The sequence below is a fragment of the Sorex fumeus genome, unplaced genomic scaffold (assembly GCF_029834395.1).
Source record: "Sorex fumeus unplaced genomic scaffold, SorFum_2.1 ptg000081l, whole genome shotgun sequence".
NCBI lineage: Eukaryota > Metazoa > Chordata > Mammalia > Eulipotyphla > Soricidae > Sorex > Sorex fumeus.
In genome coordinates this window covers 2,208,535-2,230,389 of record NW_026606138.1, presented here as the reverse complement: position 1 = coordinate 2,230,389, position 21,855 = coordinate 2,208,535, and the positions used below count along the sequence as shown (strand labels likewise).

The 21,855-nt window shown below is 40.2% G+C and overlaps 1 protein-coding gene across 1 annotated transcript in view; it reads left to right on the top strand.

Moving 5' to 3' along the window:
• TPH2 (tryptophan hydroxylase 2) overlaps positions 1-21,855 on the top strand; it is a 119,600-nt gene that overhangs the window by 70,885 nt on the left and 26,860 nt on the right. Inside the window, exon 8 of the mRNA XM_056130810.1 lies at positions 4,624-4,750. Within this exon, the coding sequence (XP_055986785.1) occupies positions 4,624-4,750 (127 nt within the window). The remainder of the gene's footprint in view (positions 1-4,623; positions 4,751-21,855) is intronic.

The window sequence follows — 21,855 nt, the reverse complement described above, 5'->3', positions numbered from 1 at the left end:
CCACCCTCCCTCCCTCCCTTCCTCCCTCCCTCCCTCCCTCCCTCCCTCCCTCCCTCCCTCCCTTCCTTCCTTCCTTCCTCCCTCCCTTCTTCCTTCCTTCCTTCCTTCCTTCCTTCCTTCCTTCCTTCCTTCCTTCCTTCCTTCCTTCCTTCCTTCTCTTTAATTGCATGTAAAGATATTGTTTTATGCTCCTTTAAGAGAATAAGCTTTTATTTATTTATTTTATTTTATTTTTAAAAAAATTTTTATTAGTGACACAACATGAGGTACAGTTGTAGACTTACAAATTTTGTGCTTGTTTCAATTATACAATGATCAAATATCCATCCCTCCACCAGTGCCTATTTCCTACCACCATAGATCCCAGTATCCCTCCCACCCCTCATCCCCCCGCCCCCCATTCCACCCTGCCTCTGTGGCAGGGCATTCCCTTTTGTTCTCTCTCTCCTATTGGATGTTGTGGTCTGCAAAAGAGGCAATGGGTGGCAATCATGTTTGGTCTATAGTCTACTTTCAGCATGCTTCTCCCATCCTGGGAGGATCCTCCCAACACCCTTTATTTGGTGCTCCCTTCTCTATCTGAGTTCCCTTTTCTCCTAGCATGTGTGGCTGGCCTCCAAGCCTTGGAGTAAAATTCCTGGTACTAATCTCAGCCAGAGAATAAACTTTTAGACTCTATTACTAATCAGTTAAACAGAAGACTTCTTCAGAAATCTTCTTCAACTATTTAGTAGACTCAAAAGAACATCCAGTATGACACCAAGAATTCACTGCTGTGAATTCAATTCAATAATCAAATATTGAAATTATTTTAAATTTAGATGCTGTGATTTACAAAGTTGTTATAGTAGAGTGTCAAGAATACAATGTTCCCACCTCCAATCCCCCAACTCTATGACCCCATCCTTCCACCAATGACCCCAGTTTCCCTCTCATCCCTCACCCTGATTCCTTGACAGACATATTTTCAGTTTAATCTTTGTAGTCTGGGTCCCATGCCTTCAGTAGTGTTGGCTCTAGTGCTTTAGTTATATATAGGTAACTCATCTCTATACAGTAGGCGGACCTACTAGTATACTCTTACCTTATTGGTATTTAGCATTGTATCTCACCCATACTAAGCATTCAATACATGTTGGCTACAACAATTGTATTTAAATTTCTGGCTTTTTAAATGCTACTGTGAGTTAATAGTATGTATCATCATCTTCAGCTTTTCTCTGGAGTTTGACATCTGGTCTCATTTGAAATTATTGTTTTCTCAACTTGGCTCAGTTGGGGTGCTTCAGTATTTACAGAGTAGGCTGTAGTTGGGTATTCATATTTATCCATGGTGGGCCTCTTGATCCTAATTCCAAACAGTGTGGACTGCATGACCTTTAAAAAACTGATCGCAAGAGCTAGTCTATAGGGTCCACTCTGGCATAGAAGTATTACACCAGTAACTGATTCAAATGCATGTGGAGATGTTATTAGCTATCTCATGACCTTTCTGTCACCGGCTTTATTCACTAGTTTTCTGATGTAATTCTAGCAGAATTAAAATTTGGAAACTCAAAATTACACCCATCCAAATTTTATCTAGTTACTGAAGCCAGTTAACAAAGTACCTAGCATTATCAGTTATCTTCAAAGTTGTGTGTGGGAGGTCTTCTCTGTCTATACCTTAACCACTGGAGAGCTTTGAAAAATATAGAGATGCTCTGGTTATGCCAGAGTCTGGTTAAAAAAATTTTTGCCTGCAATCTTACTCTCCTTTAAGCCAGTAGGTTTTTGGACTCTATGATTAGTATTTTTAATTTTTATCACTTATTTATTTATTTTGGGTCACACCTGGCAATGCACAGGGGTTAGTCCTGCCTCTCCACTCAGGAATTACTCCTGGTGGTGCATGGGGGACCATATGGGAGACTGGAGATCGAACCTGGGTCCGCTGCATGCAAAGCAAATGCCCTACCTGCTGTACTGTTGATCTAGCCCTATTAGTGTTTTTTAAGACTTCTCAAATAATTTCTAGAATTTAGGGCCACTAAATGGCATGAGAAGAGATTTCAGACTCAGTACAGCTACCCAGTTTGATTAAATTCTCTCCCCAACAACCTGAGCCAGGCTTCCTTAATCCTCTTCTCATTTATTCTACATCCAAAAGTTAAACCAAGGGAACAAAAAGCATAGTGTTTAAGCAGAGTAATTTGAGTTCAAAATGTTCTCATATTTGCAATTTGATTTTGGAAAAATTGCTTAAATTTACTGAATTTCTGTTTTCCTTGGGGCTGGAGCGATAGCACAGCGGGTAGGGCGTTCGCCTTACACGCGGCCAACATGGCCGACCCGAGTTCGATTCCTCCGCCCCTCTCGGAGAGCCTGGCAAGCTACTGAGAGTATTCGATATGCCAGACACAGTAACAACAAAGTCTCCCATGGAGACATTACTGGGCCCGCTCGAGCAAATCTGTTTTCCTTCTTACAAATGGAATTGATAAAACTTCTTTGTAAGTGATAATTAAATTACTTATATGATTAGTACAATACCCAATACATAATATGATAACTATATTAGCTTCTTCCCCACCCTTCTTTCTTTAATTTCTTTATAGATAAAATAGTTTGGATGATGCCTAATTCCTAGATGAGTATCCAGTGAGTCTTTATCTCTACCTTCGGCAATGAGATTGTAGAATGGTCAGCATATCTGCTTTCCCCCAAATTTAGTTGTGTGTAAAGGGATGTTTTTGGCACATAGTTGGCAGGGAATAAATTGGGAGTTTCTTTCAGTATCATGTCTACATATTCTCATTTGGCTGTATTTCACACCTGACATGTCTATATAGTGACTGGCCAAGGTTAGGATGTGGTTTCTACTGTGGGAACAAGATTTTTTGATTGGGTAATGCCAACTCTTTTATGTAGACATCAATTTTTGTGCCCTTCACCACCATTCACTTGTTTCATCCACATGACTGCCCAGCTTACTTGCAACAGTGGTGGTAGCATTTTGCATTTATATTATGGCACTGTTTTGAAGTGAAACACTTCAAAGGAGTTTGGAGTCTTTCAATTACTACCTGGCTAATTAGTTTTTGTCAAGATAATGAAATACTGCTGCCTCTTGATCTTTTCCTAGAGAGTCACAGTGGAATTCATTCCAATATAGCTTGGTATCAGGATTCATGGCAGTGACCCAGGAAGGCATCTGTCTCGCTTCGTAGAGATACTACCTGCCTTTGCCTAGTTATTCAGCTCCAAAGGGAAATTCAGGCAAATGAGCAAGGCTCTCAAGCTTCTATTATACCTATCAGAACAGAAGGCTGCTGAGGGGAGGATTTCGGGGGGGCTTCTAATGTACAGACTCAAGGGAATTCCTTTGTTATATGAAGACAGAAGAATTGTCTCTGGGCAAAGTCACTCTAATGATGACAATATGTCCTCTGCTGTTTCCCCAATGCCTGGCAAAGTGTGACAGGAGATGGAGTGCAACTAAAGTGTAAAAAGCAAGAGTTTAAAAATCAGGGTGAGGTGTATTTGAATTTTGGCTTTATTACTCTCCATAGCAAGTATCAGAAAAGTTTTTCTCAAAATGGCAGTAAGAATAATACATTATTTATTAGTAACTAAATACAACTTTGTAGATTGGGTAATGTCAGTCACAATTACTCTACCTTGCCATTTTAGTCCAAAAAAATCATGGACAACACATAAATGAGTGATCATCACTGTGATTCAATAATGCTTTGTCTTGGGGCTGGAGCTATAGCACAGTGGGTAGGGCGTTTTCCTTGCACACAGCCAATCTAGGTTTGATACCCAGCATCTTATCTGGTCCCCCGAGCACCGCTAGGAGTAATTCCTGAGTGATTTCTCAGTATAAAGCTAGGAGTTAGCCCTGAGTTTCGCCGGGTATGATCCAAAAAGTGAAAACAAAACAAAACAAAAACAACAAAAAAACTTTGTCTTGAAAAACAGGCAGTGGGTCAGATTTAGTACAAGGCTGTTAACTTGCCCATCCTGAACTATAGGATTTTTTTTTTTTTTTGGCATCATACCCAGCGATGCACAGGGGTTACTCCTGTCTCTACATTCAGGAATTACTCCTGGCAGTGCTCAGGATGGGATATGGGATGCTGGGATGGGATATGGGATGCTGGGATGCTACATTCAGGAATTACTCCTGGCAGTGCTCAGGATGGGATATGGGATGCTGGGAATTGAACCCTGGGTTGGTTGCGTGTAAGGCAAACACCCCACCAGCTGTGCTATAGCACCTGTCCCTATAGGATTTTGTAGTAATAAGTTTCTTAAATTCTTGAAGCTTCTCTTGAGGACCAACAGAGATTATATATATATATATACATAGCCAGATAATGATCAGATGCTTGACCTACAATAAACAATAGAACATTAGTCACTATTATTTTATTAAAAATTATATGTTATATAATTTGTTATTGATTGCAAGTTATCGCTAGTTTTCAGAGATGTGAAATGTTATTAAAAAATCTTTGGCTTGATGAAATTTGGTAACAGACATAATTATCATTACCAGGATATATTTAGTATTTTTTATCTTGTTCTATCAATGTTTATTTAAAGCTTCTTATGTAATATTTCTGTTTTTATTGCCAGGGATACATGCCATGAACTCCTGGGGCATGTTCCACTACTTGCAGACCCTAAATTTGCCCAATTTTCACAAGAAATAGGCCTGGCATCCCTGGGAGCATCAGATGAAGATGTTCAGAAACTAGCCACAGTAAGTTAATTTTCAACTTCAAAAGCTATTCAATTTATGTCCATTTATAAGGTGAGAATTTTAGAGACTTGTGAAATGCAAGGCAAATGTTCTATGAAGGAAATAGTGATGCTACTTTTTTCTCATGTTGCAGTCTTTTACAGCACAGTGTATGTTCTTGACTGATTAACAACCTAATATTTGTATCTTTATCCTTCTCATTCTAGTGTGTGACTAGCTAATAAATAATTTAGGCTTGGATATCCTAAGGTATTTCTGACAACTACTCTGATGCAAACAGTCACAGATGGCATAATAAAGAAACAAGTTTAGTTGTATTCCAATAAAACTTTATTTATAAAAACTGATAGTAGACCAGATTTGCTCTGCCCGTTGTAACTTGTTGACTATCATTTTAGAACAATGTTTATGTACTAGTCATATTAATTACTAGTACATAGTAAAGGCAAGTAATTAATGGTAAAATTGGGGCTGTACTTTGGGAGCATCTCTTTGATTTAGTGGACGTGATTATGGTCAGACACAGTCTGAGTGAGCAATAAGAAGCTCAGACTAAATGAGAGGTACAAGTATAAACCCAGAAGAAGATGGAAGAGATGCTACAGCCTCCATGAGATCTTCTTAAAACAAGCACTACAAGAGGAAATGTGCACTATTGTAAATTGATCTAGCAAGCTTAGATCACTTCCTTTAGGCTCATTTCAAAGAGCCCAGGGTGAGAAGGAGCAGGGTCACCTTCAGAGACCAGTCCGTGATTCCAGATGAGCAAGACTGCTGCTGGGGAAAATGGGATCTCAAATTGCATATATCTGACACTGATGCACAATGGTGTAATATTAGACAAAGCAGGAATATCCTTCACTTCCAAGAAATAAATTTTCTTCTATGGTCCTTAAAACAGCTCTTTCAGTATATCATTTGTTTCAGTACATTATTTGATGTCTAGGGAATTGGAACCTGGAAATACTTCTATACTAAAAGAGAATAAACAGTGAAATGCCCTGAAGTTGGTGTTAGTGTAGAGACAGATTGGGAAGGGGGAAGTATGCTAGGGTGAGTGTCTTGTCTACGTCAGGGATCTGACTTTCAGTTCCCACTTAAGGCTGTCTGGTGGGAATGCAGGGCTGGTGTAGCCAGTCTACACCTGTCTTAAATATAGACAGTCTGAATTTCTAAGTCAATTTCTAAATTTCTAAGTGAATTTCTAAATCTCTGAATTTCTAAATGAAGTGAATGATTATAAATTCATAAAGATTTTCCACCATTCTGAATGATAAGATATTTGTAGACTGAAGTCTGGGTCTTGATTTCTAGTTTGGCCTCTGCTGTAGAGATTGTTTCTTATATTTATTGGCAATATACTACTGCTTACCAACCCTCAAGCTGACATCCTCCAGTACAAGTAATGAGAGATGGAGGGAAGGAGAGAAGAATGACAGAAATGAGGGGAGGAAGAAAAGAAGAAGGGAAGAGAGGAAAGGAGGAAGAGCAGCAGAAGCATCAGAAAGAGGAGAGGAGAGGGAGGAAGAGGAGGAGGAGGAAGAGGAGGAGGAGGAGGAGGAGGAGGAGGAGGAGGAAGTTGTACTGGCTTTTGTGACTTAATCATGTGCTATTCATGTTGGCTTATATTCATCAGAAGGGATTCACTCTAGCTCACACTCACTAGGAGGAAGACGGGAAGGGAATAATTAAATTCCATCTTTCAGAGAAAGGAATGTCAAAGTGTTTGTAGACATTTTAAAATCACCACTTGTTTCTCCCTCCCTCCCTCCCTCCCTCCCTCCCTCCCTCCCTCCCTCCCTCCCTCCCTCTCTCCCTCTCTCCCTTCCTCCCTTCCTCCCTCCATCTCTTCCCTCCCTTCCTCTTTCCTCTCTCCCCTCCCTTCTTTCTCTCTCTATTTCTTTCTCCCTCTCTTCCTCCCTCCCTTCAATCTGGCTTCAAATTCAACATTTTAGAATTTATGTGTCTTTCAAATTTCTCATGGACACTTTGGGTTTTAGTCTTTGTTTTCTCTAATATATTCACAGGTTTTAAAGACTTGGGCTTCAGTATGTGTGCACATGCGTGCGTGTGTGTGTGTGTGTGTGTGTGTGTGTATGTGTGTGTGTGTGCATGTGTGTGTGAGAGAGAAAATATAAGGGAACACATATAGAGGTGGTCACTATATGTATCCCCTCCCATATTTTTGTGTCTATTTTTATGCTTTCAAGAAAAAATTAACTTTGAAGCTATTTATTGGGATCAGTATATTTGTAGGATGAGTAAATTTTCTTGTGGAACATAAAATCTTTAACATGGTTCTAATACCATTGCCTGTGAATTTCCCTAGCTCCAACAGCTGAAAAACATTTTCACCTGTTAGAGACCATTAATCCATTAATAATCTCTCTCTTTCTCTCTCCCCTTTCCCTCGTCTTTGTCTCTCTCTCCCTCTCTGCTTGATTTTCATTGCTCTATCCCTGGAATGTATTTGCTTCTTTCCAAAAGTCACTTCAAATCAACACATATTCTTTAAGAGGCTAAAGAATCCTAGGTACTGTCAGGTGGAGGAATAGGAAAAAGACAAAGATGTAGTACAATGAAGTTACCACCTAGGTCACAAAGACAGAGGACTCAAAGTCAGTCTCAGTTTTTGCTCATGTACATCAGCAGATATGCAGGAGAGGTGGATGTAAGTCTCCTCTTCCAGGATGTGTGCATCCTAAGCTCAGTGTTGCAGCCAGGAATCCTGAACTGGTGCAGGAGCCCACAGAGAGCTTTCCTCTACATTGGAAATAACTGGAAAGGGATTATGGGGACCACAGTGTCCCCCAAGGAAACCAACCCTGCCTAGAATCTGGTAGTGGCATTTCCAATGATAAAATCAAGAAAGTGTAAGGCTATTAAACATTTTGAGTCTCTTTCTAAATGCCATAGGGAATTGGGTGGTGGGAATTGACCTGCAGCATATGGTTTTGCCAGCTGTATCATTTATTTATTTATTTATTTAATTTTTTTGCTCTTTGGGTCACACCCATCTTTGCACAGGGGTTACTCCTGACTCATGCACTCAGGAATTACTCCTGGCGGTGCTCGGGGGACCATATGGGATGCTGGGATTCGAACCTGGGTCTGGCTGTGTGCAAGGCAAATGCCTTACCTGCTGTGCTATCGCTCCAGCCCCTAGTTTTCTTTTCCTGATATCACCTGAACCTGCATCCCAACTACCTTTGATTTTCTGCTGCTCACAAGCTTTGCAGTCCCAATTCTTTCCCATATTTTAGACTGTCCATTTATTTTGAAAGGTGGTTTTTTTTTTTTCAGAACAAAGAGAAATTTGAAAAACTGCTTCTATACGATGTGAAGGGTATGGAGAACGATAGGCCAGTGTGAGGGGACTAGAGAGACTTTTCTTGAAATGAACTAAAACTGCTACTGACTTCTAGAACCAGAGGCTATATCCTTCAGTAAGAAACACACACACATACACACACATAACACACACACAGACACATTCATGAAGTGTATGGGAAGCTGTTGGAAGATGGTCTTGAAAGAAAACACATTTTGAATTCAGCTGGGAAAGTAAAAAAATGAATAAATAACCATATTGGATGGCATGCATATTAACAATCTCAAGCCATATGCTAGAGCTATAAGGCCAATTTAATGGCCCAGTTGCAGCAAAATTAAGAGATTAAGAGCTAAAGCCTCAGAGCAGGGTAAGCAGACCAGTGGTTGGGGGATAGTGGTGGTTAGCTAGGCCTCTTAGCTGTCCAGATGAGCAATGGGGGTATTATTAGCTGATTTCCTCAAAGTTGTTCCCATTAAGCCCCTGAAGAAGTGCTAGAGTAAAATGAAAGATGAGATGTACCAAAGGAGAAAAATCCATAGAGAGGACAAATGGAAAAACCACAGAAATCACTATTTAGGCAGAACGAGGAGACAGGCCTTATTATTCTTCTACCCTAGTTGAGATTTATATTATTAATGGCTCTGTTTATCCAGTGCCTACTTTTCCTTGTTTCGTGAATTTAGCACTTATAAAAAAGAGAGTTATGCCTAGCGAGCACAGACGCTTAACAACTTTCTGTGATGTGTTGTCAACAAATCCATCTAGGGGAAAAAACACCGTCCACCAGGACTAATTGGCACTGCCAAACTCTGCTTAGGTCAAAGCTGATTTTGAATTTCTACACCAGATTTCAGAGCAACCACCCTATTGCCTGTAGCTACTGTCTCTTCTTTCTATATTTCGGCATGGTATTTATTTTGACATTTTAATAACGCAGGTTTGAGCATGAAGTGATCTCTGCTGTTTTATGGGGGCTGTGGTTTCTACACCCTGAGAATCATTTAAATGAAACTCTTTTGTATCTGGAGAAATTGATGATGATGCTTAGTAAATGCATTTCAAATGCATTGTTATACATGTAAATAATTTGCCCTCTGGTGGATAATGAATAAGGCCACTGACTTTGGCAGCTGTACTCTTTTCATACTCATCATAGCAGCCCAGGGTCTGTGAATGATAGATATGTAAAAATATTCCCAATAATGGCTGATTAGAATGTGCTATAAATTTGAGACCAGCCATTTCCTTCTGAAGTGCTGGCTTAACTGAATTTAACAGATTAGTGTCTTCTTTAAGAGTTGGAAGCCTAAATGCCTTCAGGGGCCAGCTAGGTAGCAAACATGTATAAACAACCTAGTTTCAGAAAATAAGTATTAGAGCTTGAGGAGAAGGAAACATGTGATACCCAAACACCTTCAAATTCAAACAGTAAAACAGAAACAAAAAGTTGTCTGGCTACAGGTCATGTCTGGAAGCCAGAACAGGTTCTTATGGCCAGCCCTCTAAAATTTGATTATACCTTAGACTAAACCATTTGTGTGGGAACAGCCCAGACTAGAGTGGGCTTCATCATAGTAGATGTTATCAGTTAATGTTTGCTAGACAACGGACTGTTTATTTCTAAGAAAAGATGGCTTGATGATGTTCATCAGAGATAAGCCTCTCATTGTCCCTGAGAGGTGACTGGTGTTAAATTATAACTTTAAGCAGTTACTATGCTACATTTGCACGAAGTATATGCACAATATTTATTCAACTCATTAATGAGGGAAGAGCCACATGGTAAATCTGGTTCAAAGAAGATCTTGAGGAACTCAGACAATACAATCACTGAAAGAAAAGATCCTGGGATAGGGTACGAATGGTTTATGTTCTTCAGACTGAACACTCCCACCTTGTAACCTTGCGGCTAAGTTTCCTATCCAGCAGAAATCATTGGTTTCTAGTAGCTGAAAATGACAGTTTATTAATCTCCACAAGTTAGCACTGTAATATGATGCACTGGGTCCCAATCAATAGGAAACTGAAAGTCAAAGGTTATATTTTCTAGAAAGGGATTTTTAAGCTGTTTTGTATATAAAAGAAGCCAGAATCTTGTGGAAATGGTGATTCTAGTTGAGTAGGTGCAGAATGGGGCCTGAGATGGGGGCACTAGTGCTGATGCTTCTGGTTTAAGTGTAGTACATGCCCTGGCCAGGCCTGTGGACAATGCTCTTTGTGCCTTTCTAAAGGCACTGGTAATTGTTTAGCATTGTTTTCTTATTTCAATATTTTAAAAAAATTTTTTTCTTAGCCACATCTGGTATTTCTTAGGGGTTCCTCCCAGATTGGTGCTTGGGGGTTATTCCCAGAGATCCTCAGAATAACATGCGGAGCTGGTTGGGGCTTGAACCTTGGCCTCCAGCACGCTGAAGCTATGCTTTAGACCTTCGAGACTTTTCCATGATCCCTTAATGCTATTTAAAAAAAATTGGCTTAAAACTGGTTTATTGCTAGATAAATAGCCTGAAGTGTGAAATGAATGTGTTTGGGACTTAGCCTGGTATTAGAAGAACAACAATAACAACAAAATCTAGAGCCCTGCATCGCAAAGTAACATATCATTGGTAATATTTTTTCTGGGTCTGTTCTTCCTCTTACTGCCTGCTGTTTTGCATGCAACTTGTATTATTCCACATCACAGGAACACACTCACAGAAACTTGCTGACCAGGTAAATTTAAGAACTAGTTCTAGAAAATATTGATTTTTTCTTTCCTCATCTGTGAGCGAATGTAAAGGGATGCCTTTCACCACACGGTGCATCCCATCCTACGATGATGCAGATGGCTTCAATTCAGTTTATTCATTTCTCACATCATAAAGGCATTTGAAACAGACAAAGCTGTGCATCATTTGTGGGAGAAAGCAATCAGTATGAATACATCACAGATGTTTCTCAAGCAGACTATATAGGCCTCTGGCCCAGTTGGAATTTTTCCTCTAAAGAGAGAGTTAGGTCATCTATTCAGTTCTGTTGATCCTGAAACATATTTACTTTCCTCTCAGATTGAAGGGATTCTGTCCTTGGTAATCTTGGTAATGCTGATTAGAGGATTCTTGACCCAGGGTAATGAAGGAATAAGTAGTCTATCCCAGGCAGTTTCCAGAATATTAGTCTCATGAAGTGTTATTATGAGTTTTGTTAGAGAGGGGATTGAATGGTAAATGTATCTGGGCAACACTGAGTTCAGTGAAGGACACAGCATTGGGTTTTTCAAGTGTAGGATATTTTAGAGACTTTGGTAAGATCATGTATAGAGGGAATCTACACTAGTGATAAAAAATATTTTTCTAAGGTTGGGAACCTGACTCAGTGGTGGTGGTCCTCATATCTTACATGTATGAGACCCTAGATTTGATCACCAGCACTGCAAAAACCCAAAACACCCAAAAAACACTCTCTAAAATTTTACCATGTTTCCTACATTTTAAGGTGTTTTTGCTATGAAACACACCCTTATTCTAACAGCATTTTTTAAAGGGTTCCCAAATAGTGCTAAGGAGGCCTGGGAGTTACCACCTATGATACTTCGCCAGCTAGGTTAGATGATTCAATGCTTGGCCCAAAGGTGGGGATCTACTTACCCCTGTGGTGCTGGGGGGTCACATCCCAGTAGGGTTTGGGGGGGTCATGTGTTGTTATTATTTGAATTTGGGTCTCAGTGCTTGGCATGTGTCTTTGACCACTGAGCTATCTCCCCTGGTCCCCTAATAGCACTTTTTGAGGAGAAAGAAAAGGATTCATTTGCTTCATTTTTTGACATTGTAAGATAAAGTTATATTTTGCAAATGTTAAAACATGAAAAAGATGAACCTGAAAAATACATTATTTTGTTACAGAATTCACTATTTAGTAAGTTAATATTATCATCGCAATTTTTTAATATTCCAAGGAGTAAAATTTAGGAGATGTAAGTCTAGAAGAGTTTTTGAAAAGGTATAATTCGTTCTGAACAGAGACCTGAGCATCAATAGAAATTCATTTTTGTGAAAGATAACTTTCTGGAAATGAATAACATTTTTTAAAAATCAAAATAAAGCAGTTTTTGTTGTTGTATTAAGAATAAGTCTTTATACTGATTGATTTCTGCGATGATTATGAGTCAAGTATATTTGAATTTACAGGTATAAGCAGTACTTTCTCATGTTGAGAGTGGTAATAAAATATACATTCAGTTTTAAACTAATAATCAACTTCACTTCACACTTCAAGTGGAAGTGTAAAGGGAACTTTAGTTTATGAATTGCTAAGTAGTGTTTTCCTACCTGTGGAGGACATTCCATTAGTTTCCTGGTTTCTCATGTCTTTGCATACTTGGTTGGGGGTGGTGAACTTTTTTGATGATATGCGCAGCTCTAGATCTTTCTGAAGATGAATGACATTAAGAATCACCATTTTAGTGTCTCTGCAGAAAGCCTGAAATAAGCCCCAGGCTTATTTATTCCATGTAGAGTCTTTGAACTAGTTCAGCTGTTTGGATCATTTGATACAAAGCCGACAAAGGGCTGGAAGGAATGCACTTTTATACATTCTTAATTGAGATGTTTGGGCGGATGATCAGTTTGTGTGTTATTTCTAAGATAACTTAATTAAAACTTAATAATATCTATTACAACTCATTACTTTCACATTTCTATCTTTTGTGCGTGTAGAAAAGTAGTGGTGTTTTGGAAAGAACACTTTATTTAACTGGCCCCAGAGAGCTCAGTATCTGTCCTTTTTCATTATTTCCACCACACCCTTCTCATGCTCTTTTTCTCCCTGAATGCTCCAAGGCAATTATTCCTTCAGCCCATCGTTCTTGTCTAAGAACTTTGACACTGAAGCTAAAGCTATTTTGCTCTGTTTGTGGATGTTCTCCTGTGATATTCATTAGTGTCCCCAAGAAGGGGTGGTTATTTCTTTCTATTATGAGCACAACGCCATTATTTGAAATAGAGAAGAGAGCTCTACATTGTCCACTGTACTTAGCTGTGGGTTTTTGGTACATGTCTTGAACTATGTTGAGGAAAGTTCCTTCTATTCCCATTTTACTGAGAGATTTAGCAAACTCATTTTTGATCTCAAACAGTTGTATGTTTTTGAAACTTGAAACTGTCCTTCATTTATAGAGGAGCTTCAGTCAATGTTCATTCTCTTATTGTAAAATTAATTTATTTTATAATGAAGTATTATAGTTTTCATGATATTAGGACTATTATATCATAGTTGCAGAGCACTGCACCAGTTCATCCAATCATCCTCCTTCTACAGCCTGAGTGGGCTTCATTTTGCCCACATAATAGCATCACAAATCAGAAGTTGGGTTTCCTCAGCACTTGGTAAAATACTACTCTGGAAGTTTGATGGGTAGTATGTAGTATAATTCTGGTTGGTTGCAGAGTCTGAACCTGACCAGAATCTGAACTTGAACCCATAGGGGTTCAAATGCTAACCTTATTGAGATATAATTGATATATAATATTGAATGAGTTCACAGTTTATTTGTTGATTTGATATATTTACTTATTGCACACAATATCTGCATCATGTCACATAGTTACCATGTCTTTTCTGGCGGTAGAGGATTTTTAAGATCTCTCCTAGCAACTTTGAAGTATTTATTACAGCATTGTAGCACTGTTGCACTGTCTTCCTGTTGTTCATTGATTTGCTCAAGTGGGCACCAGTAGCGTCTCACAACAAATTGTGTTACTATTTTTGGCATATTGAGTACACCACGGGGAGCTTGCCAGGCTCTGCCGTGCAGGCTGGATACTCTTGGTAGCTTGCCGGGCTCTCTGAGAGGGGCAGAGGAATCAAATCCGGGTCATCTGCATGCAAGGCAAATGCCCTACCTGCTGTGCTATTGCTTCAACCCTATAATATACCTGTAATATACCTGTATTATTATTATTACCTATAATATACCTGTAATATAGTCAGGTATTACAGCATTATTAACGATAAATATCATGCTGTACATTAGATACCCATATTTATTTATCATATAATCAGACATTTACACCATTTTCCCTGCTCTCATTCTCTGCTAATGATTCTGGTCTTTAGAGTTCAGGTTTTTTAGATTCCACATACAAGTGATATCCTATGATATTATGTGATATTTGTCTTTTTTTGTCTTCTTTTGCTTAGCATAATGCTTTCAGGGTCCATACCTGTTGTTGATTTGATTCTTTCTCAAGAGTGAATGATAGTCAATTAAATATATATATATATGCTACATCCTTATTCATTATTCCACTGATAAATACTTTAGTTATTTCCATATCTTGACTGTTTTACTGGCTGCTGATTGCAATGAATATGGGATTGCAAAAACCTCTTTGAGATCATATTTTTGTACTTGTTGGATATATACACAGGTACGGAATTGCTGGATAATATATATGTTCGGTAGGGCATTTGCCTTGCATGAGGTTGGCCCGACTGACCCGTGTTCAATTCCCTGCCTCTCTTGGAGAGCTTGGCAAGCTACTGAGAGTATCTTGCCTGCATGGCAAAGCCTGGCAAACTACCCGTGACGTATTCATATGCCAAACACAGTAGCAACAAGTCTCACAATGGAGACGTTACTGGGCCCACTCGAGCAAACTGATGAACAACTGGAGGACAGTGAGAGTGACAGATTTAAAAAAATTTTTTTGAGGAACTTCATAACTTTCATAGTCGTTGCACTAATTTTCAATTCTCCCAATAGTGCAAAAGTCTTCTCTTCCTCCACATCTTTGCTAACACTTGTCTTTTCAATAATATGGATGCCATTTTGGTTATTACTTTGTACTCAGGGATAAATTGCACCACCTCTTTGTACTTCAGTTGTCCTTTCGGAAAATGAAAAGTTCTACCACTAACTGCTAAATGAGGGGCAAATAAAGCAAATTTGACACATACTGAGCTAATATTAAATCATACCCAAATATAAATACACTCCATCTCACCATTGCCTAAGAAATCTTACCCCAAAAGATGTATTGTTTACTAAATAATTTTAAATTTACTTTTTATTTTAAAGTTACTAAATTTAAAAATATTTTAAAGTTAATTCTAGTTCTTCATCAGAGATAATTTCTTCTCATGAGTCAAATACCCAGGCATTGAGTTCTTTATTTTTTCCTCAAAGGAAGCTGCAATGCATTCATCAAGTACAGAAGATTGCTATAGTCATTTTAATACCCATAAAGATGTACAAAAGAATTTTTCTGGTTTAACTACAATAGAGTAGGCTCTCAAATCCTAGACTGGTATTAACAGAAATATCTGTGGTGTAATTCCATTTCTAGCAAAAGCAGAGAGAAAATGGTTGGAATTTTTTATGAGTTAGAATAGCAGAGGTAATGTTATATCGAACCATAGGAATTTAATTACCCCATTCCACAAATGTAGTTTTCAAATAAAAGAGTCAAAAGGATTTCCAAAGCTATTCTTCTGCACTGTGATATAAAAACCCAGAATACATTTGGTAGATGTAAAATGTATTATTGTACATTATGAGCCACCACAATGAATGGGGGCACAATAAGAAACATGGCATGAGATTGAACACATGATGATTAAAAATCTCTTTGCTCCTTTCTTAGAAATACTGTAATTGTCTATGAGGTTTATATGCCTGTTGCTGTATGGATGGACATTTCTAGAATGTTTCTGATGGCTGCATTTTATAAAATGCTGCATTTTATAAAAACAATGTGATGATAAATAAGAAATGTTGGCCAGGCCAGGAGGAACGAATCACAATGGGGTGGGCGCTCATCATCTTTGCCAGGGTCTCGGAAAACCTACATTTTATTGTGTTCATAAAAAATTATTTCTTCAGCAATGAAGGGAAGGCAAATGTAAGATGACTTAGGGACTGCTTTACTAATGAGTCTTAACAAAAGAAATAAAGCCTTGTTTCCCTTCATTTTGACAAACATGACACATTCGCTGTTAGAAAAATTTAAAAACAGATAAATAAGGAAAGGCATATCAAGATTGTTTGTAACAGCACAGCAGCGATAACTGCTCTTACCATTTTGGTATATAGAACCTTCCAGTATTTCAGAGAAGTAATTTTACCACATCAAAGAAGAATTTAGTCAAAGGAATCTTGGCATTAGAAAAAGGAGCAATGAGGTGTTCCTCCATTTATCAAACACTTGGGCTGTCATGAGAGACTATCTTTTACATTCACAGAAGAAAAGACAAATTGAAAGTGCTCTAGGAATAGGAAAGTTATAATTTTTTCCCCCTCAGATAAGTTGTGAAGGGTTTCAGTGATCAGATGCAGCAAATGAGTTTTGTTTGCTTTTACTTTTTTTGGTGGCAAAGTTAGCTGTTAGCATCTTTGAACTGAAAACACTGGGGCCTGGGATGTAGCTCAGTGATAAAGCACACAATTTACATGCATGAGGCATCAGGTTCTGTTGTTGGCACTGCAAAAGTAAAAGTAGTGGTTTCCACACACATTTCTTTCTTTTTTTTCTTTTTCTCTTTGGGTCACACCCAGTGATGCACAGGGGTTACTTCTGGCTCTGCCCTCAGGAATTACTCCTGGCGGCGCTCAGGGGACCATATGGGATGCTGGGATTCGAACCCGGGTTGACTGCGTGCAAAGCAAATGCCCTACCCACTGTGCTATCACACCAGGCCCACACATTTCTTTCTTTGGGGGGCTAGGAAGCTGCCGAGTGTTGCTCATCAGGCCCAGCAGCCACACCAGTGATTCTTTCCCAACAGTTTAAGGTGAGTTCCTGTAGATGGGATGTTGCCCATGGACCCTGTGACTGCACCTACCAATGTTCAGGGATCATGTGTGGTGCTGAGGATCGAACTGGGGTTGGCCCCGTGAAAGGCAAGCATGTAACCTCTGTCATATATCTCCACCCTGACACATTTCTTTCTCTCCCCTTGCCTTAATTGCTGTGTTTGTTATGACTGGAGGTCACACACTGGTCGCAGTGCTGGAACACTCTTGGTTGTGGTGTTCCAGAGGGCACTAGTGACCCTTGGTATTGCCATTGACCACACCTGATAATGCTATGGAGTGCAGGGCCTCCAACTGTGGCCTGAGGCATGCAATGAGGGTGGTCTGACACTGAGCCTCTTCCCAAGGGCTCTTTATTCACATGTGAATCTTTCTAGGGTTAATTCTTTTCTTTTTTTTCTTTTTGGATTACACCTGGCAATGCTTAGGGGTTACTCCTAGCCCTGCACTCAGGAATTACTCCTGGTGGTGCTCAGGGGACCATATTCCCTGGAATCGAACCTGGATTAGCTGTTTGCAAAACAAATGCCCTACCCCCTGTGCTAGGGTTAATTAAAAAAAAAAGTTGTAGCGAGAGCAAATAGCACAGTGGTAGGGTGTTTGCCTTGTGCCAGCCAGCCAGCCCGGCCGAGCCGGGTTCGATTCTTCTGCCTCTCTTGGAGAGCCTGGAAAGCTACCGAGAGTATCTCGTCCACATTGCAAAGCCTGGAAAGCTACCCATGACATATTCAATATGTCAAACACAGTTCCAACACGTCTCAAAATGGAGACGTTACTGGGTCCACTCGAGCAAATCGATGAACAACGGGAATCCAGACTCCCAGTTCTTGTAAACCCTTAAAAAAAAAACTTAAAAAAAACCTTGGTGCTGGAGAGACAGTACAGCAGGTAGGGCACTGTCCTTGTATACAGCTGACCTGGGTTCTATCTCCAGCATGCCATAGGGTCCCTGGAGCACCGCCAGGGGTAATGTTTGAGTGTGAGGCCAGGAGTAACCCCTGAGCATTGCTGGGTAAATCCCCCAATCCAAACCCAAACCAAAACTTTATTTTTCTTTATTGATTGAGGTTCTGTGATTTACAATACTGCTCATGATGGTTTCCCATGCACATAATTCCAATACCACATCCCTCACCAATGTACCCACGATCCTCCCCCAAGGACCTCAGCACTCCTCTTCAATACGCATAAACTCAGTTGTGTAGATCAATTCCCCCTTTGTGCTGCTTTTAGCCCCTTGTTGCTATCTTGCTATGCATCTTTAAATCCCACATTTCCAAAGACCCTTTTGTATCTATCCCTTTCCTTCTGTCAGTCTTGCCTCAGGGAGTGCTACTTTTACCTAATCAATGCTCACACCTCCTATTTAGTTTTCTGGGGATTTGTGTTTGGGCCACACCCTGGTACGCAATACAAGCCCCCTTCCTGCTGTATAGTCTCTCCTGCCCCACCTGTTCTTTTTGAGTAAGATCATAATCACCCTTCCATAGCAACAGTATTTTATTTAATTTATTTTATTAATTAATTAATTAATTTATTTTTGGATCACACTCGGCGATGCTCAGGGATTACTCCTGGCTTTGCACTCAGGAATCACTCCTAGTGGTGCTCGAGGGACAATATGGGATGCTGGGAATCGAACCCGGGTCGGCCGCGTGCAAGGCAAATGCCCTACCCGCTGTGCTATTGCTCCAGCCCCATAGCAACAGTATTTTAAAGCTTCCCCTGTAGCATTGGGCTTTTAGATAATCTTGGGAGAGAGAAAAGGGAAAGCTGGAATAAAACCAAGCGGCCCCTACTGTGTATGACAGTATGCGACTTTTCTTGAGCCTTTCCTCGTTTCTTAGGAACCCTCTATCGAGGCTGGTAGCAGGGATTACAGGGCTCCAGAGCCCAATTGCCCTTCACCTCTGGGCTCTGTCACTTACTTAGAGACTGCATAGCTTTGGAGAATTTAATTACTCTCCCTGTACCCTGGTTTCTTTATCTTTAAAGTGAAAATAATAATACAATCGAGTCTGGTGGAGCTTTTGAGGATTAATAAGATAATACCTCAAAAAAGCTGCTTAGGCCAGAGCTAAGTGTTTAATAAATGTGAATGCCTCTATCTGACTTGATTCTACACTTAATATCTAGGTGGTCACACCAGTAAGACTCAAGTGCAGAGAAGGCCCTGGAGAGAATTGTTTTCCTCTTCCTTGTCACCTTGGGTAATTCTCTACCTTTCTAGCATTCCGGTTTCCCTTCTGAAATGCAGACTCTGCAGTTTATATTACAAAAGGGATTTTAGACAGAGACAGCATGCTACTTTGCAATGTAAAGTGTTTTAACCATAAATAATAAGGGTGAGGCCTCCCCTGAAAGATGTCAAGCTTCTCCCGGGAGATGGAGGAGGCCTCCTCTGAGTTAATAGCACATCTCCCCTGAGTGAGCCAAAAGAAAAGCAAGTCGACGGAACAGCTTGGGAAAACAAATGAATAAATATTGTTTGTGCCCGGGAGAGTGCATGAAATATGAATTCCTGACTAAACTTCTCAAGCAGATTAGGAGTGATGCTGTTCACTGAGACATGCCGCCCTCCTTTAATAACGAGAGAAAGCAATAAATTCGGGGTTTCAGATCTTGGCTGCTCCTCTTGATGAGTTCAAGTTTGAGTATTCGAGCCAGGTGTTTGCAGTTTGGCTGTGAGATGGAGGCATTAACATAAAAGGATGCAAAGAAGCACTTGAAAGAGTTCCAGAAGATGTTTGCTCTAGTTCCGAGGCATTTTCCACTTGTCTCCGTGTTTGCACACAGGGGGCCTATGCTGGGGTCTGCAAGGTTGAAAAGTTCTCGGTAATGAAGCAAGGGAGAGAGCTTAAAATGGGACATTGGAGAAGCACTTAAATGGAATGCTCTCAGAGACCTTTTTTGGGGCAGTTCACCTTTTCCTCCTTCAAATTTAATTAGGAAACTTTATTTCTTCCAAGATTCATGTTTAGGCTGTGATCAGTAAGAAAGGGGCATTGGATTCTGCTTCTTTGCAAAGCTCCGTTTTTGTAAAGGCATGACTTGGCGAGATTACAACTCAATGTCTCTTTTTAAAGCTCTGGCGGAATCAAGTGCAGTCTATTCATCATCCATTTGGCAAGTATTTCCTGAGCATCTACTATGAGTCAGACACTGCATATCCACCTGGAGACAGGGAGGCTTAGTCCTCCTCCTTGGAGATTCACAGTCTAGAGGGTTACAGATTATGAGAAATTAAAGGCAACTCCATGACTGCAAAGAGGGGAAGGAGGAGAGAACTTTGGTAAAATCAGGGAGAAGATGAAATCACCAGAGGTGATTTCCTGAGGGAACATGTAGCAGTCACCTTGGTTATTAAAAATTTTTTTTAGTCACTGTGAATAACAAAGTTAGTCATGTTTGGTTTCAGGCATACAATGTTCCAACACCAGTGTCCACTGCCCTCCACCAATGTCTCCCAATTATTACATCCTCTCCCCCCAACCTGTCTCTATGAGAGGCACTTTAATTATACATTTTTAGGCGCTGTGCTTTACATTACTGTTACTTAGAGGGTTTTATGTTTAAAACTTTACCTAATAGCACCCCTCCTCTTTCAGGGTGACCCTCACCCTCCACATCTTGTTAATTTTTATTTGCTTACTGAGAAAGAACAGCTGCTAATACTTTGGAAAACATTTGCATCTCTTTAGATTGCCGTAGGTGGGGGTGGGGGGGGGGCGGGAGGGGCTCAGAAATTGTTGACCCATAATTAAAAGTCCTCAATTGCCTTATCAGAAGGTGATTTCTCTGTAGAACCAGATCTCTGAGATAGGGTCTGAGCCGGTCTTGAAGATAACTGTGGTCTTAACTACCTCAGAGTAAGGAAGCTTACCTCAATTTACCCCTCTTACACGAATTAGCACTTGCCATGTGTTTATTTCATGTCCCAATGGCGGCACATCAACACTGACAGTGTTCATGTTACCCCTCATCATAGTCCCTGGCTAGCCAAGTTGGCTGATGTATAAGTAGTGCTCAAAGAAACTTTGATGAGAATAGGAACCCCTGTTTTACAGAGGATTACAGGGGAAGCTCAGACAGAGGCTTGGCCAAGAGGACACTGTAGAGTAACAACAGAGGCTGAGCTTTTTGTTTTTCTGAGACCATCTCCAATGCACCGAAGCACTTGTCTGCGCAATTGAGACAAGTACGAACATGTACACTGTGTCCTGCAGCAAGTTACTGTTGCAATTTCTACTGTTTTATAAATTGTTATGTGGGATGTTCCTTAGTGTGGGGAGGGGTGTGTGCAGGGAGGGAGGGGGCACTGGTGGTTCCAGGAATCCAAATCCAGGGCTTGCACAGGAAAGGTACTTAAAGTACTTTACCACTTGAACACTATCCTGACTTAATTATTTTCATGAAAGGATATCCTCTGCTCTGGCCGAGGTCTGTGAAAAACAATTAAGTGTACACCTTGCTTACATGAAAAGAACTGACATGCTTGCACTAATTGATTAATTTATTTTCCAAATACATGCCTGCATTTACATATGAAAGGCCATCACGGAGTACTGCTGGCTGCTCTTAAAGGTCAGTCTCACTCTTCCTCAGACGGTCTTTCCGGTCTTTCCGGAAGGATACAGCTGGTTAGAGCTGACTTAATGTCCCCGTTTGATGGGGTGCATGGTTCTGAGCTAGAAGTGCAACTTCATCTTTCGGCAGCTGTCTGTAGCTTCTCTACTGATGAGAGGAATGAAGAGGAACAGAGGAACTGATGTGTGGCAGCCACAACATCCTGGCGGCCTGGGTAGTCAGTCACAAAGTTTGACAAAGTAGCTTTTCAAGAACTCTCAGAGCTATTTCAGGAATCTTGTTTTTTGCCTCTTGAATTCCCGCACTGTCCCTTATCAAATCCATGTTGTGCTCATCAAATGGTGCTCCTATTCAATGTAAGTAGTTCCCTCTTTTAAAAAAAAGTTTGGTAGT